This window comes from Petromyzon marinus, chromosome 7 (genome assembly GCF_048934315.1).
Source record: "Petromyzon marinus isolate PM22_M1 ecotype Great Lakes invasive population chromosome 7, UKy_Petmar_22M1.pri1.0, whole genome shotgun sequence".
Lineage (NCBI taxonomy): Eukaryota > Metazoa > Chordata > Hyperoartia > Petromyzontiformes > Petromyzontidae > Petromyzon > Petromyzon marinus.
In genome coordinates, this window is record NC_133673.1 from 11,030,994 (window position 1) to 11,058,734 (window position 27,741).

General features: G+C 40.6%; 1 protein-coding gene across 1 annotated transcript in view; it reads right to left on the minus strand.

Moving 5' to 3' along the window:
- Positions 1-1,595: 1,595 nt before the first annotated feature.
- SND1 (staphylococcal nuclease and tudor domain containing 1) overlaps positions 1,596-27,741 on the minus strand; it is a 228,057-nt gene continuing 201,911 nt past the window's right edge. Inside the window, exons 19-24 of the mRNA XM_032949074.2 lie at positions 20,480-20,603; positions 19,629-19,698; positions 18,842-18,955; positions 12,053-12,256; positions 3,926-3,970; positions 1,596-2,371 (exon numbers count right to left, since the gene is read on the minus strand). Coding sequence (XP_032804965.2) covers positions 2,306-2,371; positions 3,926-3,970; positions 12,053-12,256; positions 18,842-18,955; positions 19,629-19,698; positions 20,480-20,603 — 623 coding nt within the window. The 3' untranslated portion in view covers positions 1,596-2,305. The remainder of the gene's footprint in view (positions 2,372-3,925; positions 3,971-12,052; positions 12,257-18,841; positions 18,956-19,628; positions 19,699-20,479; positions 20,604-27,741) is intronic.

Consider the following 27,741-nt stretch of genomic DNA (forward strand, 5'->3'; position numbering starts at 1 on the left):
CCCATGCCCTTGTAAGGGCGAGGTCCGAGGAAGCCAGAGTCTAGACCCGCACCTTGGCTGGGTCGGGTCAGGGTAGCCTCCCCTAGGGTGATTATTGCGGAGGACCCGAGAGCGTAGCCAGTGTCACGGCACGCTAGGAGTAGGCTGTGTCCCTTGGCTGTAACAGTGTATGAGGACTGTTGGAGTGCTGTATTGTAATAAAGAAGTTACCTATCCGAAATGTCTCCGGAACCCACTACATATGTACGTGTGAATGCGAGTGATGAGGTTTGTATTGCAAATTTTCTTAGATACAATTTCGGATCTTGCCTTTGGACATTCGCATCATTGACACTGTCAGTGTGCCTTTGTTCTAACGAAGGTGATGTAAACTTACACCACGTGACACCACTTTGTGGACTAGCATGGACATAATGATAACATTAGATCATTACCCGTGACAGCATACGAGGATAAATCCAAAATATCGCAGGTGTGGTTTTATGATGGTTTAAATAATCCGAAATTTTAAAATACACCAGTAGATACATGTTCTACACCATGCTGTTTAATAAAATACATGTATTTTAATAGGCTTGCGATTGTCATTTTAAAATTTCAAAAATAATTGCTTTCAATTGGGAGGTTTTTTTTTGGTAGCGTTTATACTACACCCACAACAAGAAAACACTTTTGTAACTAATCCAAGCAGTTATTGTTTTTAGAACACCAGATTTAACTCCACAGGCCTTGTTTACAGAACTGTTTTTTGTGTAGTTTGTTGTCCTTCCCCCACATCCAATTATACTGGTTGGCTACGTACGGTGCAAAAGACATTCAACACACATACATACATTATATATGTAATTCGCTGAAGATCACAGCAAGTAATCTATGCTGCGGCAAATGCAAGATTAATCCCATACAATTTTTTGGTGAAAGTAGAGGGAAGGCGGTAATTAACGTAGACAAGATTGACATTAAATTACTGCACACAATCCAGACTCGCAAGCGTCTCACCACAAGCAACTGGCAACATACCATCCATTACTATCAAAAGCACGGGTGGTATGGTGTGGGAGGGTGTTGCTTATTAAAATGGAAATACAAACCAGTCATGATTCATTAAGTGGCTCATCCAGTTTCTTCACAGCTTAAAGAATTTACAACAGCATCATGTGCAAGCATCCCAAACCAGGACAACTTGTTAATTATTACTGTCACATTCTCCAGATGTTTATGAAAGAAACCTGCCACATGCCATCACTCTGACTTCATTAGCAAATAAGAATAGTTCAGACATGTAAAGTATTCCCAATGGGGAATTAAAAAAAAATGTACAAATAGGCAAACAGAAATTATATCCCATACAAATTATCTGAGAATATAATTCCGAAAATTAAAAAAATTACAAGCAAGTTTGTTTAGAAAACACTCGCAATTCTGTTGACTCACAATTGATGTAATAATTGGCCCAGGGATGAATTACAATTTGAAGACACTTGTCATCCATCGCAGATGTGGCGTGTCACACATGTTTATCATCACATTAAAATACGTGTATAGTCATGATGTGTGTGGAATCATAAGAAAAAAAGTGACAATAAGAAAATGCATTCACTGATATTTGTTTTAATTCATCCAGTACAGACATGTAGCTTCTATTGGTCAAACAGTAAGCTGCCAGTATACAGCAGTTCAAGGTAGCCAAACCAAGGGTTGTACCAATACTGACTGAAATGGTGAGCATTATCGACGATGATCTTTCACTTCAAACTAGTTATAATTACATAGACTGTATATACCTTTCAGTCATATAATTAAAACAATGCAACGTTCCAACCAGCTTTCACAGATTCATGTATGGTCGAAGATTGTGGGTTTTGATTAAAAGGCAGAAACTGCAGGAAGTATGTTCATTACATTAATGACACGGGCACATAACATTTTGGAACAGAATAAGGAAGTTGCAATCGGTCATCAATTACAAAACTATTAAAATACTATTCATGTCACTCTCCCGTGCCAAAAAGAGCCCTGTTAATTTCTTTGTCACAGCTGAAATGTACCACATCCTACCTTAAAAGCATTTGGCATACAAAGAAATTCCCCACAGCCTGAGCAGTCTACCCCCCTCCAACTGACATCACAAGAAAATAGAAGCAGAACTATCACTAGTAAATGGAGGCTTGAAATGGCACTAAGCAATAAACTGTAGGCAGCTTACAGTATTTGCAGGTTGATAAGATAGTATGAGAAATGGCTACATGCGACTTTTTTTCAGGTGAGTTTTTTTCTCTTTTTCCCCATGAGTCTGCTTGGCTGTCTAGCGTTTATAGCCAAACTCCACGGCGTCGTCTGCAGTGAAATCGCCATAGCGCCAAATGTTCAGCTGAAAGAAAACAAAAACACATGCAATGATCAAAAGAGCCTCATTTCTTGCTCATGCCACCGCAATCGGAAGAGCCCTCTAATAACTACAGGCAGCTCCCTGGAAAAGGTGGCAGTATATAAAACACTTCCCACCACCACCACCACATACAGTGAGGGAAAAAAAGTATTTTATCCCCTGCTGATTTTGTACGTTTGTCCACTGACAAAGAAATGATCAGTCTATAATTTTAATGGTAGGTTTATTTGAACAGTGAGAGACAGAATAACAAAAATCCAGAAAAACGCATGTCAAAAATGTTATAAATTGATTTGCATTTTAATGAGGGAAATAAGTATTTGACCCATCTGCAAAACATGACTTAGTACTTGGTGGCAAAACCCTTGTTGGCAATCACAGAGGTCAGACATTTCTTGTAGTTGGCCACCAGTTTTGCACACATCTCAGGAGGGATTTTGTCCCACTCCTCTTTGCAGATCTTCTCCAAGTCATTACGGTTTCGAGGCAGACGTTTGGCAACTCGAACCTTCAGCTCCCTCCACAGATTTTCTATGGGATTATTCTGTCTCTCACTGTTCAAATAAACCTACCATTTCTTTGATAATTGGTTTTTTACCCTTTTATCTGGCAACAAAACTGACACTTTTTTTACAAGGAGTCGTGTTTGCATTGACCACAATACCTGCGGTCGGAACGCAAACAAAAACACAACTCTGATAATGTATGCACTGTCCTTGAAGTTGATTGGTCCACACCTAAAACAGCTTTCCTTAGAGCCTCATCTCACATGGTGTTGGACCAGATGACGCCAAAAGGCACACAACTCAAAGACAATGCACCATCCGAGTATGAGAGCTCGGGGTAAGCATTTACACCATTGGAAACCTCATTTGCCAGTAACAAAATATGATAATTGTTTTTTTACCCTTTTATCTGGCAACAAAACTGACACCTTTTTTACAAGGAGTCATGTTTGCATTGACCACAATACCTGCGGTCGGAACGCAAACAAAAAACACAACTCTGATAAAGGAATTAGCATAGAATTTAGCATTGAAATAGCTAAGTTAAAGCATACACATCCGCAGAGGCACCCCCTCAACTTTAGTGCCTCTGCGGATGTGTATGCTTTAACTTAGCTATTTGAATGCTAAATTCTATGCTAATTCCTTTGTCAAGGGGTGCCTCTGCGGATGTGTATGCTTTAACTTTAACATAGCCATTTCTGTGACCAGTCACAAGCTAATCACTCAGCCATTTCAATGCTAAATTATATGCTAATTCCTTTGTCAAGGCGCTTTGTTTCTTCTCACACAGCTTAAAGGTCGTGATCTGAGCGTGGCTTTTTCACTCCAGCGCTGTCTTACCAGACAGTCTCGTCCTTTCACCTGATGAAGGCCGCTTGTGTTGTGGCCGAAACGTCATGAGAATATTATTGTGTTATTTTATTTTATCAATTTATTATTTTAATCTCATTCTACGTGACTTTACCGAAAGAACCAAAGAAGATGAATCCTTGCAGTCACGAAAGCTTTAAATCGAAATAAAACTTACCCTGCTTCCTTTAGCAGACTCTTGCGCCTTTAAATACTCAGAGACCTGAATAAAATAAAAAAAACAAAGTTCTAACGAGGTCATTGGGTAACAACAACAGTGGGAGAAATCAAAATACAATTATTTTGTGGTAAGAAATATTTATTATTTTCTGAGCATTATTGAAGCATTATGATTATTTTATATTTTGTTGTCATCTGCAAACCATCTCACTTATAACTGCCACTGTTTCCACAAGTGCAAATTGCACACTTGGTAGACGCTTCAATAACTCAACAATAAAATAATGTTTTTGAAGTTTGAGGATTATTTTAGATTCTTATGAAATAAAGTGATTTATTCTTAGCTCTTTCGGTAAAGTCAGACCGTTTGTGTTGTGGTCGAAACGTCGTGAGAATTTTTATTGTTTTATATATAATTTATTATTCTATTGTTTCCCTTCAACATGACTTTACCGAAAGAGCAAAGAATATAAAATGATTTAGTTATTCAGAAATAGTGGTTTGAAACGATTTAAATGTGCACTCATTACAAGCGCCAATTTGCAAATGTAGAGCGTTAATGTGGTGATTGTTGTTACTCATGATAAATATAATATACCCCTCAAGCGGCATTCTTTTTGGAAGCTTGGCATTGTTCACAATTTCACATGCTTATTCAAGATTCACATTAGAGAACAAATTTAGTCAAGATCATGTTTTAAGCTTGGCTGTAAGGAAGCCGAGTATGTTAACCTAATATTGACAAGTGCTTACCGTAATTAAAATAAAATGTTGTGTTCATGGTGGAATGTGAAATGAGAACTAAAGTAAACAAATCTGAGAAACCGGTTTAGTTACAAGCTGGTTGGAATCTAGATTCTAACCAGAAATCTCATCAGGGGTGCTGGCTCGGTGGTCTGAGCCACTCAGCCACCTTATACCTGTCAAATAAAAATGCTCAAACTACCAATATTTTTTAAAGTAATAATTTAATGTGTGTATATATATAGCGCGGTTGGCTATGTACGGTGTGAAAGAAGTTCAACATACAATGCATTTAATCACACTCCTCAAATATTTTTCGGGTTTCACGACTCCACACCACGAACAACTCCGGGCTGATGTTGAAATACGTTGTCAGCAAACTCCAAGAGGATACTTGCCTTCAATATGGGATCAAACATTTACACGTGCATGGGAAGGCATTAATATGTTGTGATGGTAAAATAGAAATACAAATATAAATATATAAATAGACAAATACAGGGAGCTTCAAGAAATGTTTTAACACTTCTGAGAATTTGCGACAACACCACATGACATGTTGCTGCCGCCTCCGGGCTCTGGAGAGCACCTGGAGAAGATTCCAGGCCACGTGTTGACAACGATGGCGAACAAGTGGGAGACTTTGACTTTTTGAAGCTATTAACATACATTTGTTATCATGTTACAGTGTATTATCCGCTCTTTTTCCATTAAAAACGATAGTCCATTATAAGTGTCACTATTTTTTTGAAGCACTCTGTATAAATCCATTTCAGTGAAATAGTTCCCAATTTTTTTTTTTGCCAAAGTGACCTGGGCAGAGGTTTGAAGATCCTACAAAACTCATAAAACACATGCACCTAAGAAAAACAGAAATTCCAATTGCACAAGTCTGTATTTTTGTTCTCTACAAACATACCGTACAATTCACATTTTTTGCAGATTGTTCTCACTACAACTGTCATGTAATAATATTATATTGAATATCATATTATTAGAGTTCTTTAATATGTAACTTCAGTATCTATTTTGGGGATAATGAAGGAAATTTGGTAAATTATTAGATTAATGACGTTAGTCAATACAATTTTAAAACTGCTGGCGGTCTTAAGCAGTTTAAAACGTAGGCTTTCGTGACCAATATCATCCATAATATAGGTTTTTTTGGGTTAGATCGCGTAAATATAAATGTGTCGTTAAACCCGCCACTACCCAACACAGCCAATTCATAAGGTTTGTCATGTAATGTTTTACTAGTACAGCACACCGGTGTGTTGGAGATTTCTTTTTCACCCATTGCTTATCAAGCCATGACTAGCACTGACAACGGTGACTAAACCCTTCCCACACACACCAACTTGATTATATAAATTAATTAGCAGAACAATTTACCGTGCTATTTAAAACAACAGCAACCTGCAAAAGATAGACTGCTGTGGATTGTTATATTCTTGGGTCTTTCGGTAAAGTCACGTAGATAGGTTCAAAGAAAAGAACAAAAAATAACCTATCTACGTGACTTTACCGAAAAACCCAAGAATATGAATTCCTGCAGTCACGAAAGCTTTAAGTCAAGTTTTGCTGTGGATTGCATACATAGAAAGCAATTTGGTGTCTAAAATTAAATAATTGTCCATAAGCATACATTATTACATAACAAAACACCTGGTTTTGCTCTATGAACATTTTCCATGTCCGCTGAATTTTGCTCTTGCATTACAGAATACTAAAACTCAAGATAGCCCCAAATTATTTTCATGAACCCGCATTAAGCGCCATTTAAGAAGCAAGCAAAGTCATCACCATTCTGAAACCTGGAAAGCCGCAAGCCTTGCTCTCCAGCTACAGGTCAATATCCCTCAAGTGTCCTCCACCTCCAAGCTAATAGAACGTGCCAAACTTTCCAGACTTTCCCCGATTCTCGACCACCAACTGCCTCGCCAATAAGCCGTTATGTAGAACTGGCCGTAGCTGCTGCTGCTGCAAACAAACCGTTGCCGTTACCATCCTCACAGAAGCTGATTTCCAGCCTCAACAGAAAACCAGCACAAGCAATGATTGACCTCTGCTGGTTGGCACCGTGGCCTACTGCTGCTGTTGACCAAAGTCATCAAATACCTTTCTACTGTACCTCGCTGGAAACACGAGCCACAAGAGAATTATGAACAATGGCCTCCCTCAAGGATTGGTACGAGTACCGTCATACACGGGACCTGCCATTTACATAGTTTCGCAAGTTCATATGTGCAGATTACATAACCCTTGTTGCATGTGGCACATACCTTGAGGACATTGCCAATACTCTAAAATCTGATCTAACTCTATTGGAGGCATATTATTGTCGCTGGAGACTTTGACCAAATCCTTCCAAAACGATCACAAGGGCTCCACATCTCAACAGTCATGCAGCAGATGGCACCATTGATGTGTCCTTCTGTGGTAGCCCAGTATGCTATGGCCACACTCCAAGATATCGAGGAGTTATGTATAGAAGCCTGACCTTCAAGCCCCACATGAAACACATCTGCGAAAAAAACAAATCAGGAATTCCCCTGCTTCAGAAACTTGCAGAAATGACCTGTGGCACCTCAGCTGATGTGCTGCGAACTGCTGCCCTTCTCACTGATCCACTCAGTGGCTGAGTATTGTGCCCCAGCCTGGTGCAGGAGCTCGTACACAAAACTACTAGATGTACCATTAAATAACGTAATGCGCATGATAAGCGGAACACTGAAACCGATACAAATCCCCTGGTCCCCTTATGCCAAACCACCTACCCATCAACCAAGACCTCAACAATGTACCTCATTGCCGATTCAAGTCACGATCCCATTTCTGGGCCCATGCTTATACTATCCGAAAATCTCATCCAGTTCCAGACGAGCGCTGGCTAACAGGGGGAACAACGTGGAAGTCCAGAATATACAACTCATATGAGACCCAAGCATCGCACCTCTCCTGGCTTTGACATTCCTCTAAGACATTGGTATAACCATGGTCCATCCATTTAGTACGTACGCAAAAATCTGTCAAAACTTGACCCCTGCCCCCCTCCCTGTACGCACGCGGACTTTTTACACCACCCCCCCACCCACCTGCGTACGTACGCTTGATGCACCCCCACCTCCCCGAATCCTATAGAACGGCCGATATTTAATCCACGCAGAAACGATCGAGGATTAATAATATTAACGTGTTGAAGCAAACAGATAGTCCACCGCCGCACTAACTCATTTAAAGGCGAATGTAGACAAATTATTATCGAGGCTTCACCCCCCCCCCCACCCCAGTTTCCTATGCATACATTGTCAGTAGACCCCCCCATACGCAAGCGTACACATTTGGGTTAACCCCCCCCTCCCTCCTCCATGCGTACGTACTAAATGTATGGCTCCCCATGAACAGCATCAGACCTTCAGCGGGCCGATGCACACATCTCCTTCATGAATGGCGAATGAAGCCAAGCCACAGTAGTGCGATCGTGGTCACGCAACTCAAACTATGGACCGTATAATAAGTAAATCACTGTCGTCTGCACTCCTTCAACGGAGAAATATCAAAAACACACGAAATCTCACCTGAACCCCTTTCGTGGCTAGCAGACTACCGTCATTGGCATTTAGCTCCTGAACATATTGCCACACGCAAGGCAAGAATAGAAGTATGATTCAGGGGAGATCTGTATTACATTTTATACTGCTCTTTGCATTGCGCCTCTTAGGGCCTGAGGGTTTTGCTCTCACTGTTTAATGATGCCCCTACCACTGCATGAAGATCGATAAATTGCACAGCTGTTAGGTGTTTCATAACCATCACTTATAAAGGTGGCAGAGCAGTCTTAGCCAGAATGTCTTTATTTATTATTGCAGCACACTAACCGATTAGCATGGTTGGCTATGTAAGGTGGGAAAGAAGTTCAATACGCATACGTACAGGCTGAATGGCTGTCACGTTTCAAACGGCCAGCAATATACCTCATAAGAAACTTGAAATAATGCGTAGTGACACCTGCTTGGACTCTACTGCAAAGTATACTGCCATGGGAACACACTTTCGGCCCCTCAAATTAAACCATCCATTGTATTTTGATCTAGGCCAGAGGGCGGGTGAAGGCTCTTAATAGGCTCCTTGCCATTTACAGGTCAAAGGACTATTCATAGGCCATGCCTACACATCCTGGCAAGCTCCAAACACTACCACCATTATTACCCCTCGGTATTTTTAGAATCTAGTGGAAATGCATAATAGTCTATTATATACTCCACCCAGATGTAAAAAAGCACGTTGATAAGAAGGGATAAGGGGAAATGCATTCACAATGTAACCATTAACATTCATATGCTTTGCATTCTTTATATTTCCTGAAATGTCTATGTATGATCATGGTTGATGATGACGCTGTTTATGTATGTTTTATACATTCTTATGTAGAGCAAAAATTAACGACTCCAAAGGAATCTGATTAATGTGCAATTTTATTGGGGGACTATGTGTTGTCTTGGTGAGGTCTGGGACTGTATTTTGTTTGTTTTGCTGCTTTGCCCCAAGCTTTCAATGAGCTGAAAAATCGGCAGGCATTTACGTACCTATGCAGGTTGTACTCATACACTTCATATCCAACAAAACAATGTTCATGTTGTTATTTTAATTAGCTGCTTTTGCTTACCTTTGCTCTATTTTCCACCCTATCGTTAATTGTATTGTATGTTGTAGTGTGCTGACCCGCCTCTACTGGACATCTGTGAAAAAGAGCTCAATAGCTCATCGGATACCTCCAGTATATGTAAAGATTATGATTACCAAGGAAAACGATAACCCTGCTTTTTAATGACAGTATCGCTTTACTACTTTACGATTTACTCAGCGTTACACAAATTGTGAAGTGCAATGCAAAAATGAAAATAACGTGCTGGATCTCAGGCCAGAATTTAAAATGGCTGGCCAACGTAAAAACTAAAAATGTAGGACACAAAGAAACATTTCCCACCACTTTATCAGACATCTAAAATTATGTCTTGGCTAAGTTTAAACAAAAGCGTTGGTATCTTCTAGCCCTCTGTGGATGCACGCAATAATCAAGTCTAGTCCTACAGGGTTGGTTTGTGCACCCAAACAGCTCATCAACCAGCATGTGCCCGCGAAAGATGGGCATACAACCCGCTGCTGGAGGAAATTGAATCTAGCGGAGGGACTGTACATCACTCCCACTCAGCTTCGCAGCTGAACAAGAGCCGCCCCTGCGTGCAGCCTCGGCCTCCAACCATCTTTTGGGCTCCACAGATATATACACGATTAGTCAGCGACAGGATTGGTGATCTTTTTAGTGGCTCGTGTTAAATGCCACTGCCAGATGGCATCGTGGCTAAATGAGTCATCCCTTAAATTGATTGAATGCTTTCCACGTGTCCGTGTCCTACTTTGATAAATGAAGGTGCCGCAATGCAAATGACGACACCGGCGCGCAGGTGAGCCTCAACGTGCGAGCGACTAGATCCGGGGTCTCACGTTCAGCGGCGTTAACGCGTGCGAGCGTCTAGATCCGGTGTCTCACGTTCAGCGGCGTTAACGCGTGCGAGCGTCTAGATCCGGGGTCTCACGTTCAGCGGCGTTAACGCGTGCGAGCGTCTAGATCCGGTGTCTCACGTTCAGCGGCGTTAACGCGTGCGAGCGACTAGATCCGGTGTCTCACGTTCAGCGGCGTTAACGCGTGCGAGCGACTAGATCCGGTGCCTCACGTTCAGCGGCGTCAACGCGTGCGAGCGTCTAGATCCGGTGTCTCACGTTCAGCGGTGTTAACGCGTGCGAGCGACTAGATCCGGTGTCTCACGTTCAGCGGTGTTAACGCGTGCGAGCGTCTAGATCCGGTGTCTCACGTTCAGCGGTGTTAACGCATGCGAGCGTCTAGATCCGGTGTCTCACGTTCAGCGGTGTTAACGCATGCGAGCGACTAGATCCGGTGTCTCACGTTCAGCGGCGTTAACGCGTGCGAGCGTCTAGATCCAGTGTCTCACGTTCAGCGGCGTCAACGCGTGCGAGCGTCTAGATCCGGTGTCTCACGTTCAGCGGCGTTAACGCGTGCGAGCGTCTAGATCCAGTGTCTCACGTTCAGCGGCGTTAACGCGTGCGAGCGACTAGATCCGGTGTCTCACGTTCAGCGGCGTTAACGCGTGCGAGCGTCTAGATCCAGTGTCTCACGTTCAGCGGCGTTAACGCGTGCGAGCGTCTAGATCCGGTGTCTCACGTTCAGCGGCGTTAACGCGTGCGAGCGTCTAGATCCGGTGTCTCACGTTCAGCGGCGTTAACGCGTGCGAGCGTCTAGATCCGGTGTCTCACGTTCAGCGGCGTTAACGCGTGCGAGCGTCTAGATCCGGGGTCTCACGTTCAGCGGCGTTAACGCGTGCAAGGTGAAGGCGACAATTACCGCAGCTTTGCCAACGAAACTTGTAATGTTCAAATCAACCGGAATAAATAACAACCAATGACATGCTAATAAGTGCACTTGTTTTGTATATTTGGCAAAAACTAAAAACAAAGCCAAATTGCTCAAACTAAGTTCGTACAATTGGTTTGGGAAAAAACGTCAAACCTCACGTGATTATTATAAAATAAATAATGTATTGACATTAAATCACTCTGCCAGCAGCATTATTTTGTGGCTAAATATAAGTATTTCAACATAATTGACTTGTGATACCCTTAACGCATCAATTTGAAATGTGATCAATAAAATGACATCTTCTGAAATAAAATCGGCAAAAAAATAAATGTTCGCTCTACAGTGCAACGTAAGAGAAAATCTAAGTTCCATTTACAACACTTAACGAAATCATTGCGAAGAGTTCTGCCGTTATTACTGAATCACACTGTGTGGCTCCGTGTGTCACTCAAATAAAACCAATTTTTGTACAAAAATCCTCAAAACTAGAGACTGCAAATGCCTCACACCCAGTCAGACAGGGGTTTTATCGTCCACGACAATAAATGTCAAATGTGTAATCATACTCTTGACATTTTTCCTTGGATTTTAGAATTCAGTACTGCCTCTTACTAAACAATTCTAAAGGTTTCGCTTGAGATAAAAAAAAAGATTCGCAGCTTCATTGTAAAAAGAGGAAGATAGAAGTGATACAGTATCACACAAACAAACCTATCGGTTTCACACGTTTCTTGAGTCAACATCTCAAACGTAAACAAACATACAAAATGCTGAGCAAAGTCTCCAAAAAAAGCAGTTTTGGCAATCCTCCTGAATTGCAGAGCAATTGTCTGAAGCCAATGACTCAATTTCACCTTCCTGAACGCCTTTTTTCAATGGGCGGGGGAAGGGGGGAGTCACACAGATGCAAAAGCAGGGGACGATCACATGCAAAACGAGACTCACCAGCTTGGCCAGCCGCTTTTCTTTGCGAACCTCGACAATGACAAGGCCCTCCTTGACCAGGCCCAGCCCCACGTCATCCTGCGTGTCGGCGTAGAGCAGTGTGACGTGGTCGCAGGTTGCGCCACGATACTCCACGTTGAGGAGACACTGGATGTTCTGAACGTCACGAACCAGCGAATCCACCGTATCCCCCTTGGCATCCTCCTGTCGTGCATTAAATCCACGGGCACGCGCACACGCAACCAAACAATGTACACGTTATGGAGTCCCATCGGGGAAAACTGCCACTGGCTGCTGCAATATTGTAACATACTTACCATAGGGGGGGGGGGGCATTTATCACACTGCTGACCTTTTAAGCAAGCCAGAGGAGGCATCATAACCTTTTAAAATAAACACTGGGTTGCGAGTATAAAAAAGGAGATAGCTATGTAAAGCATGCAAACACACAATCGCTCCACCATTGATCGTGCGCCTTTGTCTACCATCTTTAGCCAAAAGATAAAGGTGTGTGCATCTCAACATTGCTAAGCTCTAACTCCTCGAAATACACCTATTTCTTTTTTAAACGCTATTCAAAAAGATTTATCTTCAATATGGAAATAATGAACAAGGGTTAAAGAGTCGTACATTTAATGTTTGTACTCCTATTAAACAATGATTTTTGAAACGTGGCACAATAAACGTGGTACATCGAAATTGTACTTGAACTCACCTCTCAAACAAATATTTTAATGATTATTATTTTAAAGATATCTAATGTGGTGGTGATTTAGACTGCACAAAATAGTCGTTTTGTATTAGTACACAACTAAAAAGGAAAAAATCCTGTTTGAAAAAATAATAAAATACAAAAAATAAACCACTACTCTTATATGAAAGAATCTAGAAAAATGGTTGAGTGTGTATAACAAGAAAGACAAGAAGCTAATCAAAAACAGTTTTCATATGAAAGATAATGGAATGCTTTGAACATAAAGAGTCAACAGCTTCTATCCAAATGAAATAGAATAGAATATTAATATAGTAAACTACAAAGTTAATAGAAAATTAACATTTTCCAAAATAACAATTTCTCCAACCCAATGAGCAGATTTGCATTATACCAAATATTAAAACACACACACACGGCATATTCTACACCGCAGAATAGATCTACATCGTCAAATATTCTGTTTCTAGCTGGAAATGATCTATTTCCTATTGAATGACCATTTTTTTTTAAATTAGCATAAAGATGAATGTACAGTTCATTCAATAAAGGCATTTCTTTTTGACTCTCCGTATCAACAACTAGTTATTAAGTAAAGGTCTTGAACGGAGAGCACTGGCCGTTTTATTAGGTTTTGCAGCAAAGCGCGGGCAAGCCTGTGAATACAAATCAGCTTGGAAGACAGTGGTGTTTATGAATTACAGGGTGCAGAAGAAGACCTGACCCCCCCCCCCCCCTACAAAGCAATAAAAATGATGTTACATTTTCACCAGTGCTATTAGCTGCCAGGGTGCCACACATGTTCAAAGGAATGGGATATTGAGGCTATCTTAAAAATTGATGATGCGACGGCTGAACCAGACAATTAAAACAAAATTCCCGTACGATGTTCGAGCAAGAACATCAGTTCCATTGCACACGCTTGTACCAACACAGCAATCAAAACTTAATGTGGACTGCTGTACATAATGCTACGGCTATATATAACGTATTTGGTACCTTAAGAATTTCATGGAAAATGGAAAACACTTTCGTCACAGTGAGCGCACGTTGCATTTTTTTTAAAAGCAGATGCACAAACGTATTATTGTTTGGATGCATTTTTCAATTGCAAACATTCTTTTTTTTCAACGATGTTTGTACCACATTCAATTAATGCATGTCAGCCATGATTACATATCGCATGAAACACAAAAGTATTTTGTTTTTATTTTGAGGCTCAGTTGAATTACCTTTCTGGACGAGAAAATTACTTTGTACGTGGTTATATCACACTGCAGTTCTTTGTACACAGTACAGACCCGCAGTAGCGTTGTGAGAATATAAAACGTGAAATAAGCTGATATATTGCGCGGATGTTTTTTTTTTAAATAAGATTAAACTGGCTAAAAAACTATCCCTATTTTATAACCACTGAAAACTATCATAGGTTTGAAGGTACAGAAATGTTGTTATGTAAAACTGTTTATTTTTTAAGATAAAAATACTAAAAAAATCATCCACACAGTGCTTGCAGAAATAAGCTACCTAGAGACAAAAGGTAATGTTCATGTAAATGGATGATAATTAACATCGTTTAGAAGGACTATGTTTCAGCAATTATTGGATCTGGAAAGTGTGAACAAGAGGTTAAAAGAAGAATCAAAATACCCAAGACCGTTTTTGAAAAAGTCACAGGAATCTTAAAAAAGTCAGACACGACGCAGTAATGCGAGGATGAAGATATCGAAAGCTTTAGTGTGGAGTGTAGTGGGCATATGCCAGTGAAACATGGACACCGTGAAAAGGATAAGGTCAGAAGACGAAATGTTTTGAGATGCGGGATTATAGGAAAAATGGACCAAGTACGCTGATGTGATGAGAAGAGATAAAAAGCACAAGCTGTAAGAGAATGGCTACTGGCAAAAATCAGAAGTCTGATGAGAAGATGGCTAATGCTGGACAAATGCTGAGGTCACGGCTGGAGCTATGACGAAGGTAATTATGACAGGGATAATGAAGGGAAGAGAAGAGCAAGGATCAGTTGGCTGCACAATGCAAGTCTCAGGATGGCACTCTCCAAGAGAGACTGAAGATCACAAAAGATGGAAAGCATTAACATGGACGTCAACCCTCAGTCATGGGGATACTCATAGACATATATGTCACATTGTTATCATTATGGTGATATGCTTCTCCCATTTATTGTAACATCTCACAAGTTGCACTTAAAATAGTCAAAATAATTATTTCTGAATGAAGGCCTCCTCATCCCGTGTCGGCCATGTTGGTTGTTTGACCATGCTTCGCCATGCTGGTCAGTGTGGGTTGGTTAAGAGGGACCAAGGATTCGTTCAGTTATCACCAACAATTGATGTTAGCCGTGGCTTGGAATAAAACTCAGTTATCAGGGTTCATAAAGAAATGTGCTCTCTACCACGTCTCTGCTCTGCCAGGTCTCCGCTCCACACTCCTGCCTTAACCCAATAAGGCAACTAATATTTCAATACAACTTCCCACAATTGGTACAAACATCCCATATGATACAGGTGAAAGATTACACTGTGCAACAAACAAAAATGTTCCTGGGTAGTAAGTGTTATTTCCTAATTGCTTATGCCTCAAAAGTACAGATATGGATATTATTCCCCACAAACTTTGCTTTAGTGACCAGGACAGTGATATTTTGAAATTTACCTATGTTCCAGAACATTCCAGATAGATTCAGTGCTGAGTAAACTTGGAGTAACTTCTAAAACATTCTAGAACTTTCCAGTAATATAAATAGTAGCCCACCAGTTCAGTTTAGTTCCAGCTACCTAAGTGGATACATATCTGCATTTCTCTGAGATGGCATCAAGAGGCTGCAAGCATCCGGCAGACGCATTTTGCGATGTCTGCGGCCAATTTATCAAGACAAGAGCGACAAAGTACTCTGTGGAAGCATCTGCTAAGATGTGTGAGGCCTACAAGGCATTTTTCGGCATGCCTGTCAGGGATCAAGACAAGGTGGAAAACTGCGGAGCTGCTTGAGACTGGTGAAAAACTACGGCACAATGGGCTGTAGGATGTCCCTCAAAGTCCATATCCTTGATGCTCATCTTGATAAATTGATGGAGAACGTGGGAGCGTACTCGGAGGAGCAAGGCAAGCGCTTCCACCAGGATATATTGGACTTTGAACGCCGCTACCAAGGACAGTATAACGAGAACATGGAGAGAGACTACATTTGGGGGCTGATTCGTGAAAGTGATTTACAGTATAATCGTAAATCTCGAAAAACTACTTACTTCTAAATCTTTTGTTGTAATTTCCACATTACTTTAGTATAAATACATGTTAATTATGATTCATATGTTGTTTTTATCTGACTTTATGTGAACGAAAAAACACAAATTCGCCTGTTTTCTCATTGCAAATAGGTACATTTCAAAATATCACTGTCCTTGTCACAAAAGCAAAGTTTGTGGGGAATAATAGCTATTTTCTATAATTTTTAGGCATAAGAAATTATGAACTAACACTTACTACCCAGGAACAAAAATTGTATTACATAGTGTTATCAAACTCAAGTTAACATATTCTTGGTTGTGATTTAAAGCTTTCGTGACTGCAGGGATTCATATTCTTGGTTCTTTCGGTAAAGTAACGTAGAAGGGAAACAATAAATAATAAAAATATAAAACAATAAAATTATCACGACGTTGCGACTGCAACACAAGCAATCATCATCAGGTGTGCTTGTGTTGCAGTCAAAACGTCGTGAGAATTTTATTGTTTTATATTTTTATTATTTTATTGTTTCTCTTCTACGTGACTTTACCGAAAGAACCAATAATATGAATCCCTGCAGTCACGAAAGCTTTAAATCAAAATTCAAGTGACCATAGCATAATTATACATTTAACCTTTAAACATAAGCCTCACAATAACACGAACGAGACGTCGGATGCTTTATGTCAATTCATATTCAATCCAAGGCGTAGACTTGCTAGTTAAAAATATTGTGCATAGAATATACGTTTCAATCACAAACATATAAACAGCCCAATGCCATTATTATAAACATTCGTGTGTCTCTTGTACCGAGAGATACCAGAGATACATCTGCGAATTTACCCCCTGTGTAAGTATTTGCTTGGCAAATATGCTTCACCCTTACTCACCAAAGTATTATAAACCGACCAGTTTTGTGCCTACTTATTTGTGTGTAGCTGGGATTATGCTTTATCGCTGAAATCCACATTCTTACACAATGGTTACTCCGTTTCATCGGAGTGCGCATTTGCATAAGATTATCTGCCATGCAGGGATGCCAATGCATTTTGCGTAACACGGCAAAGTGCACCGTGCATTGAAAAATTATGACGATATTAAAATAACACAACTGTGAGAAATACCGCAAACGCGACACCCTTAGAATTTACTCGAGAAATGGCGCACGTTGGCAGCTTGATGGCATGAATGACTTGTATCTAATTATAACTTAGAACTGTGTGCTTTGTGCCAGTATTAATGGAAAACATAAACAAGCACTTCCTGGTCGAGCAGAGCAAAAGTTGTTCAACAACCGCCTAAAGCTCTGTTTTCACTTGAATTCACTAAAATGCATGTGAGGAAGTGCACACCACCACGCCTGGCACCAAAATATACCACTAAAACATATCGTGACCGTGTATTTTGATGGTTGAAAAAAAAATACCCAATGCAGGTACATGTAAAGGTGCAGAAGGACCTCTGCTCGAGGGAGCTCTGGAGAGACCCCATCAAGAATTTGGCCTACGCTTCCATGCTGGGGAGACATCTTCAGAGGTGGGCAGACTCTTAAGATGATGCCATCAGACGTGATCTGCCGATCGACATAACTGCTCAATGCAGAAACCTGTTAAACTAAAAAAAGATAGCCTAGAGTATATTGCAACTGACACGAGAACAAAAATGTATTATAAACACTGTTCTGTAGATTGTCTTGAGATATGGCTGCATCGTAAATGCTATACAAATTGGATAGTAAAAGTCATTAGGTTGTGTATTGAGTTTCTGCTCAACCACAGCTCTGGACAGACATTGTGTACTTGTAGAAGTCCTTTGGGCAGGACAATTTTTAACCGCCTAGAATAACGACTTTGAATATATTATGTCTTCTTATCTACACTCTGCTTGAACTCTCTTTCAGTGTCCAACGGCTAGCCTTGTGAGTTATATACGAACTATCTCTTTCGTATCATTATTACGCAATGGGTAATCAGATAAATAGCATGTCTGGAATATAACAGCAACCTTTCATCTTTCATTCTTCCAGCTGAAAAGCACATTCAAAGGCATCTAGCATAAAAAAAGGACCCGTTCTACCAGGGCCTCGACTAATGTTCGGCAAGAGTTGTTTTCAGCGTTTAACATTAAAACCCTCTTTTTTGCAGCAGACACTTCATTTGTAACACAGTCGGAAACGGCGAGGAAACCGTTGTGCGCTGTAAATAAAACATGCAGCAGCGCGTACCCATTTGATCATGTATTCAATCACCTGTTGCCACAGCTGCATTAAAGCACAAGAGCTTGTTAGGCTTGGGAACGGTACAATGTACACCCTAATTGCCTACACGGGAGAATCGGAATGCGTCGCCAAACTTTTGCCCGTCATTCACGACCACGATAAATCTTAACTGCTCAAGCACCGGTAAAAATCGAATGTGCACAATGTATAAGAACGTGCAACGAAAAGACGTTTGCATTCATATACTCATTGCATGTTTTTGTTGTTGCTTAAATCGTAGTGTCCTTTCGAGAATATGGTTTCTTTAAAAGTTACTCTCAGAATAGAGACAAGTCACTCTTTCTTTTAAATCATCCATGTAGGAAAGCTCCTAGAAAAATCAATGAAACCTAACAATTGTACATTTCTATTGCAGAAAAAAAGACTGAAAATATAAATATCTGAAAGCATAAATATCGATTCACTCATGTACTTACACATTTCCATTTCCATAGACGTAATGGAAATATTTTAACATTCAGCAACAACAAAAAAACCTACAAATATGCACTTCACAAGAACAAAAGTGGTGTGTGTTTTGTGCCATGAGTGCTCGAGAACTCACGTCTTCTGCAACCTGGATCAGGGCGAAGGCGTACTCTTTGGCCTGTGCTGGGAAGGAATGTACGCTGTAGCCCGTCGGAAGGGCTGCGAGTTTCGCGTTGGCCACCATCTCCCTCTGCAACGGTGAACGATGACCGGGTTTGTTTAACAATAACATTGCTCTTTTTTTTGTTGTTGCGAAAAAGCAAAAAGGACGAAAACCCACGTGCGCTCAGGGGCCTATGAGTAACGGCAGCCGTAAGCCACACGATGCTCAACGCAACAATACCTCTGTCGGCCTTTTAAATTGCGTTACGGAATTACCGCAGCTTGTAACACTTTCTCTTTGCGTACGATTGCGCCCAACATTTCTCAGGGTCATGTAGCCCCGAAAATGTGCTTGAGCAAACGTGGAAAACGAATACATGAATGCATCGGCATTATGTAATACATATATATAAAGCTGCAACCCTGCTTTGCATTGTATAGATTACTTTTTTTACATTAGAACTAAACGTGTATATTTGAAAGATTAATGCACAAAAGTACAGTTGCAGACAGCAGAAATGTTTTCAAGCATCGTGAATTGAAACATCGTTGAAAAATGAAGCTGCGAAAGCAAAAATATGAATTACTTAATTTAACCGCATTAGGTTACATCTTTCCTTTAAAAAAAGTAACATTTGCTGAAAAGATACCAACGCTTCTGCTTATGTGCACTGCTTTTCAATCTGACAAACATCGTGTGCATGTGCGTGCGCGCCGCTGGTACTCTGAGATTGATGTGGCCATGACAGCTTTGGACTTACATTGCCGTAGTCAATGTAGAAAACGGACACCTTGGACAATCCCTCCACTTTCTCAATGCGTGCCCGATACCTGTCAAAACAAACACGCAGCCGATCTGATTTGTCATGCTGGGAGACACACACACATAATTGGACAGATATATAGGCAGGAACCTGGCAGCTGCAAAAATGCTAACATTGCCAATGGCAGACTTGTTCCAAGGAATGTGTGTTGTTTCGCCTTTCTGCACCGTAACATTGAATCAAACTGGAAACTGACATATTTAGCCGTTATACTCATGTTTAAATAGCACCGGATGTGCAGGCTCAAATGCTTTTAGGCCTATCGGTACTGTAATTGCATTAGGGAGGAAACATCTGCAATGTGTTTACAACTGCTTTCACCACCGCTTGAATTTTAATACATTGTAAGTGGAATGTAAACATATATGGTAGCATTTCTCAACTCAAATGAGAATTGAACTAGTAACATATTACTGCATTAGTGGTTTGTAGACAGCAACCGCAGCAAAAACAAACTTCGTATATTGAAGGCCTGGAGAGTCAAATCGTTTTAGGATAATGAAAATACTTGAAAAAAAGATAATGAAATTGGGAAGATCGTATATGTATATACCAGTAAGGGTTAATACAGGCACGTGAACTCAAGGGATAAGTACGTGCACATAATTTCAAAAACTTCGCTGCCCTATTGTAAATGCTTTTTTTTCCCAAGACAAGCCAACAGTTTGGTTTGCTTTATAGGGGCCAAATGAGGGCAGATGCTCCCACATTAATGTTTAATGCCGCGTGACTTGCTTTCAGTCTTTCTGGCGCAGATTGTGTACATGAGGGAAAGGTGATCAGTTTACCATTCTCCGTCGGCGAAGTTGGAAATGCAGTAGTCACCACGGTGAGGTGTAAAGGACCCTTCCAGGGGTGGGTTGGCTGCGAGCTCGGACCGCATGCTCTCCATCAGCTTTTCCAACTGTGCGCCTGGCACGTCAGATGCAGGCAGATCACATCGCAGATTTAAGCTTTCCGCAGCCTTTATTAGCATCGGCAATGGTACACTTTAAACGTGGGGTTTTTTCGTAGCCAGTAAAATGATCCGTATATGTTCTTGTGAAAGGCCACGCAGTAATTTCATGTCAAATGTCTTGTCATTAACCTGCCACCACCCAGAAATATGGTCCCAATTACAAAGATATTATTTATGTCTGTAAATGTTTTTTTACCATTTACAAATACTCTTTGGTTCTTTCGGCAAAGTCACGTAGGTATAAAATAAAATAATACAAATACATTGGTGGCTTAAGATATTTCATGACTGATTTTAACATCAACATACTGGTACACAATATTACAATTCATATTCTAAGAACGTTACTTGTGTAAGACTCATCTGTATGGCTTCGTCACTAGAATATCAATTTTAGATGACATCCTAGTTCCCTTTTTTTATTACAACCGATCAAGCTACCATTCATTTGCACGACTATATGGCACCATAATCATTATGTATACTCAGCAGTGTTTCGATGACAGCGTTCATTGTATTAAATACCTAAAAAAATGCAACCTATCGCAGTTTATAAAAAAATATGAGCTGCTGACATTTTCTTGGCTCCAATTATTAAACATGACGCGATTATTTTTTTCTCTTTCCGTGAAATGGAAATATTCCATGAAAATAGTCCTCTCTTATCAAGCTGCAAGGTAAGAAAATTCTAAAGTCTAACGGAAGCACAGTTATATCAATGGTAAGTACACTTAGATTAAAATCCGCTTTCAAGTGTACCACGAGATTGTATATCCATTGTGTGGTATCATTTGCGACAACGTAAAGGCATCGAAACGCCACCGCAAATTCGTGTACGTACACATGCTGCAGAGTGGGCACTTTGCTTACTCTGAAAAAGGAAAACAAACTGAGACTTTGTGTATAATCAACTAATTCACAGCTCCTTTTGGCAATTGTCATCTGCTAATAAGTATAATAAAAAGTAAATTGGAAAATATACCGATGTAAATGGATGATAATGTGGCAATTTAGCTCTCTGATTAATGACTCAATAAAATGCATTTTATTACAGTTGTCAATGACCAGAATCACATACGGCCATTAACGTGTAACCTACACGTATATTTCAACCACAAAGTAGTACAAATCAACAAAATGTGGTATGCAGTGGCCGAGCATGAATACAGTTCCTGAAGGTGAGTGAATGTATATCTACAGTTTTGCATCCAATGCTAAAGAAAAACAAGACATCCACTGCAAATAAAAATTCGTAGTTTCCTGCTGCTGTGCAATTATCCACAGACACTGAATATGATTAATTTAGCGTCTGTCTGGAACGAGTGCTAATTTGTGAATAATGGGAGGAATTGCACATTGGCCCAACCCAGAAAATAGTGGGCAGAGATAAAGGGAGATTTTACTATGCTAAAATTATGTTTTGGTACAGAATGTCAAAGCCTGTGTGTGTGACATGTGCCACATGAGAGTTAATTGGCATCAAAATAAAGCCTTGAATTAAAGATCACATCTAGGAAAGGTTTCTATTTTCTTAATTTAAACACAGTAAACTTTATGATTATCCAAGGGTGTGTTATCCAGGTCGTGGATTAATCATGCTTGCATGAAAATACATCTCTCTTTGAAAGCAGGTTTAATTAATGGCCCTTATTCTTCAAGGGTTGGCAACTGTGCACAAGTGATCATAAACATGATCGCCAGTAAACCGATTACCTTCGAAAAAAAGAACAAATTTGAGATCTTCACTCCACTTTCTACGGAGGTAAGCAATGTTTTTGTGGCAATTTACATGTGATTGTATTATCTGTGTCTGTGTTACGCATGCCACTCCCCTGCTCTCCCTACCTCCCCCCAATGACCCTGAATGATCCAGAGTTCACTGTATCTGTATGACAGAACAATAATAATAATATACTTTTGCTCCAAGATGAACAAATCACAATTAATTCCACGTGTATTTCCCTTGTTTTACGTGCCAAACACATCTAATTAAGAAGATGCATCAAAGATATTCATGCAATGCAAAAACAAATACGACAGATGAAAGCTATTTAAGGCTGCAGGCTACATAATGCTCCTGTAAAGCCAATTTTTTCCAGCTTAACCAAGACAATTGTGTTTAATTCAGAAAATGGTAAAGCGTTACAATAATTAGATTAATGTATTTTGCGATGTAAATAAGCTACCTGTTCAGTACGTATGCATGTAGAACTTCTTTCACACGGCACGTAGCCAACTGTGTTATTTAGAAGTGCGGTCACAAATGGTTAATGGTTGGCTTGCTGTTCAAGATACCCTCGTCAAAAATCTCAGTGCCGCATTTTAAGTCGGCTGTCGGTTCATCTGGAAAACCATTGACTAATGTCTACTTCAGTTTCAATTCACGTGATATTCCTAGTACTCTTTGAAGCCACATTTTGCACCGTGTGGAAACTCACATCTGGTATTCAATGCATCATCCTACTAAAGATGCTAAAATAACAAAACTGAAAAACATAGCTACACATTGATATTTATATCAGATTTTAGTCGTAATGATGTTCAGTTGCAGGTCAAGGTATTCCCAAAGTTAATCAAGATAAAGAATTGCTCATCATCACAAAGTTGATTGTAATTTATGAGTATAGTTATTAGGCTGAGTTGTCAGTTTAGCAGCAAATCAGATTTCACCCCCTCACAGTTAATTTTTGAGATAACATACCATAAAATAATATCAACGACACGCATCGCCACAAAATAACGTTAACAAATACTTGTGTGCAAATGGTTGAATTCATTAAAAAAATAAACATGATAACGTGACAATTAAACAATCCTATTGTCAATGTCAAATGTTATATTTTCAATGTCATGGTACCTTTGTGAAATACATTTTAAATGGTCACAATTAAAATGTATTTTTCTTAAATTAGTGTTTTATTAATTTAAAATGAACATTTTCTGATTAATCCCAGAATTACTTCCATATGTTTTTCCTTCCACATTTATCGCAATACATATTTATAAGATACTAGCGGTAAGTACCCAGCGTTGCCTGGGTCCAAAAAATATTTTAGAACTACTCTTAAAAACCTTACATATACATACACAGATACTAAGATATTGTGAAAGCCCAGTGGGCCATTTGTCCATTTCATCACCAATAAAATTATAAGAGGCTTGCAAAAGTCAAAAAGTAATAGAGAGTGTGGGGTAAATAGTTGATCTAAAAGTTTTCCGAAAATTGTGGACACCCACCCCCCTCAAAAATATATATTTACCCCCGCGTAGGTATCTATACCTACACACCATACATACAACAGAGTAAGTAGTATCTCTTGACTCTGTAGTTGTATCTACTGACTGTACAGTAGTATCTCTGAGCCAGTAGGACTGTGTAGTAGTATTTGCTGATTGTAGCAGTAACTACTGACCATAGTCATATATACTGGGCCTACAGTAGTATCTACCGACTCTATAGTAGTAACGACTAACTGTATAGTAGTATCTGCTGACTCTATAGTAGTATCCACTGACTATAGGAGTAACTACTAACTCTATAGCAGTACCTACTCACTCTATAGTAGTATCTACTGACTCCAGTAGCTACTCACCATAGTAGTAGTATGTGCTGACTGTATAGTAGTATATACTGACTGTAGCAGTATTGACTGACTGCAGTGGTATATACTGACTGTTTTGTATCTTCTAACTCTATATAGTAGTATATACCAACTCGATAGCAGTATCTACCATCACTACAGCAGTGCATACCGACTGAGGTGGTACCGGCTATCACTACAGCAGTGCATACTGACAGTGGTGGTACCTGCTATGATTACATCAGTGCATACTGTGGTGCAACCTATGATTACAGCAGCGTATATTGTGGTGGCACCTGCTATTACAGCAGTGCATACTGCTGTGGTGGTAGCTGGTATGATTACAGCAGTGCATACTGTGGTGGTACCTGCTATGATTACAGCAGTGCATACTGCTGTGGTGGTACCTGCTATGATTACAGCAGTGTATACCGACTGTAGTGGTCCCTGCTATGATTATAGCAGTGCATACTGACTCTTGTGGTACCTGCTTTCACTACAGCAGTGCATACTGACTCTGGTGGTTCCTGCTTTCACGACAGCAGTGCATACTGACTGTGGTGGTACCTGCTATGATTACATCAGTGCATATTGTGGTGGTACCTGCTATGATAACAGCAGTGCATACCGACTGTGGTGGTACCTGCTATGATTACAGCAGTGCATACTGACTGTGGTGGTACCTGCTATGATTACAGCAGTGCATGTTGTGGTGGTACCTGCTATCATAACAGCAGTGCATACTGACTGTGGTGGTACCTGCTATGATTACAGCAGCGCATACTGACTGTGGTGGTACCTGCTATGATAACAGCAGTGCATAACGACTGTGGTGGGACCTGCACTGATTACAGCAGTGCATACTGTGGTGGTACCTGCTATCACTACAGCAGTGTATGCCGACTGTGGTGTTACCTGCTATCACGACAGCAGTGTATACCGACTGTGGTGGTACCTGCTTTCACTACAGCAGTGCATACCGACTGTGGGGGTACCTGCTATGATTACAGCAGTGCATGCTGACTGTGGTGGTACCTAGTATGATTACAGCAGTGCATACTGATTGTGGTTGTACTTTCTATGATTACAGCAGTGCATACTGACTGTGGTGGTTCCTGCTATGATTACAGCAGTGCATAAGGACTGTGGTGGTACCTGCTATGATTACAGTAGTGCATACTGACTGTGGTTGTTCCTGCTATGATTAAAGTAGTGCATTCTGCTGTGGTGGTACCTGCTATGATTACAACAGTGCATACTGACTCTGGTGGTACCTGCTATGTTTACAGTAGTGCATACTGACTCTGGTGGTACCTGCTATGATTACAGTAGTGCATACTGCTGTGGTGGTACCTGCTATGATTACAGCAGTGCATACCGACTGTGGTGGTACCTGCTTTCATGACAGCAGTACATAAAGACTCTGGTGGTTCCTGCTATAATTACAGCTGTGCATACTGACTGTGGTGGTACCTGCTATGAGTACAGCAGTGCATACTGCTGTAGTGGTACCTGCTATGATTACAGCAGTGCATACTGCTGTGGTGGTACCTGCTATGATAACAGCAGTGTATACCGACTGTGGTGGTACCTGCTATGATTACAGCAGTGCATACTGACTGTAGTGGTTCCTGCTATGATTACTGCAGTGCATACTGCTGTTGTGGTACCTGCTATGATTACAGCAGTGCATACTGACTGTGGTGGTACCTGCTATGATTACAGCAGTGCATACTGTGGTGATACCTGCTATGATCACAGCAGTTGACTCCCTCATCATACGCTGATTCACTCACACATCATATACTCACTCACACAGCCACTGACCCATTCACTCATCATACACTCACTCACGCTACCACTAACTCACTTACACATCATAAACTCACTCACACAGCATACACTGACTCACTCACCATACGCTGAGTCACTCACACATCATACACTCACTCACACTACCACTGACTCACTCACACATCATACACTGGGAGTGTCATGCTGCCAGCTATGGCTGCTAGTTTGGTCGTACATGTTATTTATATCGTTTATTGTTAAATGAGAATAACAATTCCTATGGTTACTGTTGTTACATTGTTTTTGAAGCTTTTTTTTGGTGATTTAGAAAACATATGGTTAATCTATCTTATGGTTGGTATTGTTTGACTTGCATCACACTGGGATTTGAGCACACAGCGTTGTAATAGTTGTAATACGTTTAAAGATTTGCTGGTTTATCTAGGATGTTTCTGTTGCGCGTCGTCGCTTCAAGACGATTCTAAAGTAATCTACAACCTTCGATTCCTTTGCGCGATTGAAAGAATCGATTCTTGGCACGCTCGGGTTTTTATTTTAAATTAATGAGTTATCTCATCATTTTTATGTTATGTTTTTAGGTTTTCAGACGTTTTAAATTAATGAGTTATCTTTTCTCTCGCTCATTAAGTCATCCATTCATTGGTTCGCGCATTCAACAGTACCAGATTCACTAATTCACTATTGAGGCAATTGAATCGTGTATTCACTCGTTGCAGTCACGAAAGCTTTAAATCGAAATTTGAGTTATCTTTTCATTTGTATGTTATGTTTTTAGGTTTTCAGACGTTTTAAAATATATATTTCCCCGCTAGTAGCAGTGTATCGACTATATAGCACAAAGTACTCACCTGACAGATTGCCGTGACGAGGCCTAGTTCCGTGCAAAGCCTCCGGCCTCGCATTGATTGCCCGGCCGGCCGAGGCTGTGGGCTGGGCCGCTACCCCCCCCCCCCCCCCCGCGCTACAATAATCCTATTCAATCACTCTAATTTTAGTATCTACCGACCCTATAATAGCAAGTGCACACATTGGGGTGGAGGGGGAGAGAAGAGGACGTGACACTTTGATGAATTTACCTCAGCGTTGCGTGTACATTTTTTGCATTTTGAAAGCGAATGAGAAATGGCCCCCACCCTCCGGCATGAGTGCGTTGCCAGGGGCAACTCGTGTCGGCGTTTCGCGCATGCGCAGCAGCGAGCCGGGCGGCAAAAGTAAATAAATAAATAAAGAGGGATCGCACTAAAACGTTAACTTAACTACTTTAACGGTGACGGATGGGAAAACGAAATAGCCTATGCGAAGCAGGGGGCTTGGGGCGTGCCGCCCGGCAAAAATGTTTCTACGCGAACCCCGCGGTCCGAGAGCCAAATCCCTCACAAGCGAGCGTACACAGACAGACGGACAGACAGACGGACAGACAGACAAAAAATGCCTTTTAAAGGTTAGATGTGCTGAACACTTTCAATTAAATAGTTAAAACTGGACTTCGTAAGTTACTTAATTATTTAGAGTTGAAATGCCACAAACTTCTGCGTTTTTCAGTCGATGCATCTCCAAACAAGACGCAGAAAAGAGCCGATATCATATGACCAATGACCGGACATCCCACCTCTCAGACATCTGTGAAAAAGAGGTTCATCATAGCTCATCGGATTCCTCCAGTATAAATAAATATTCTGATTCTGAGAAATATCCA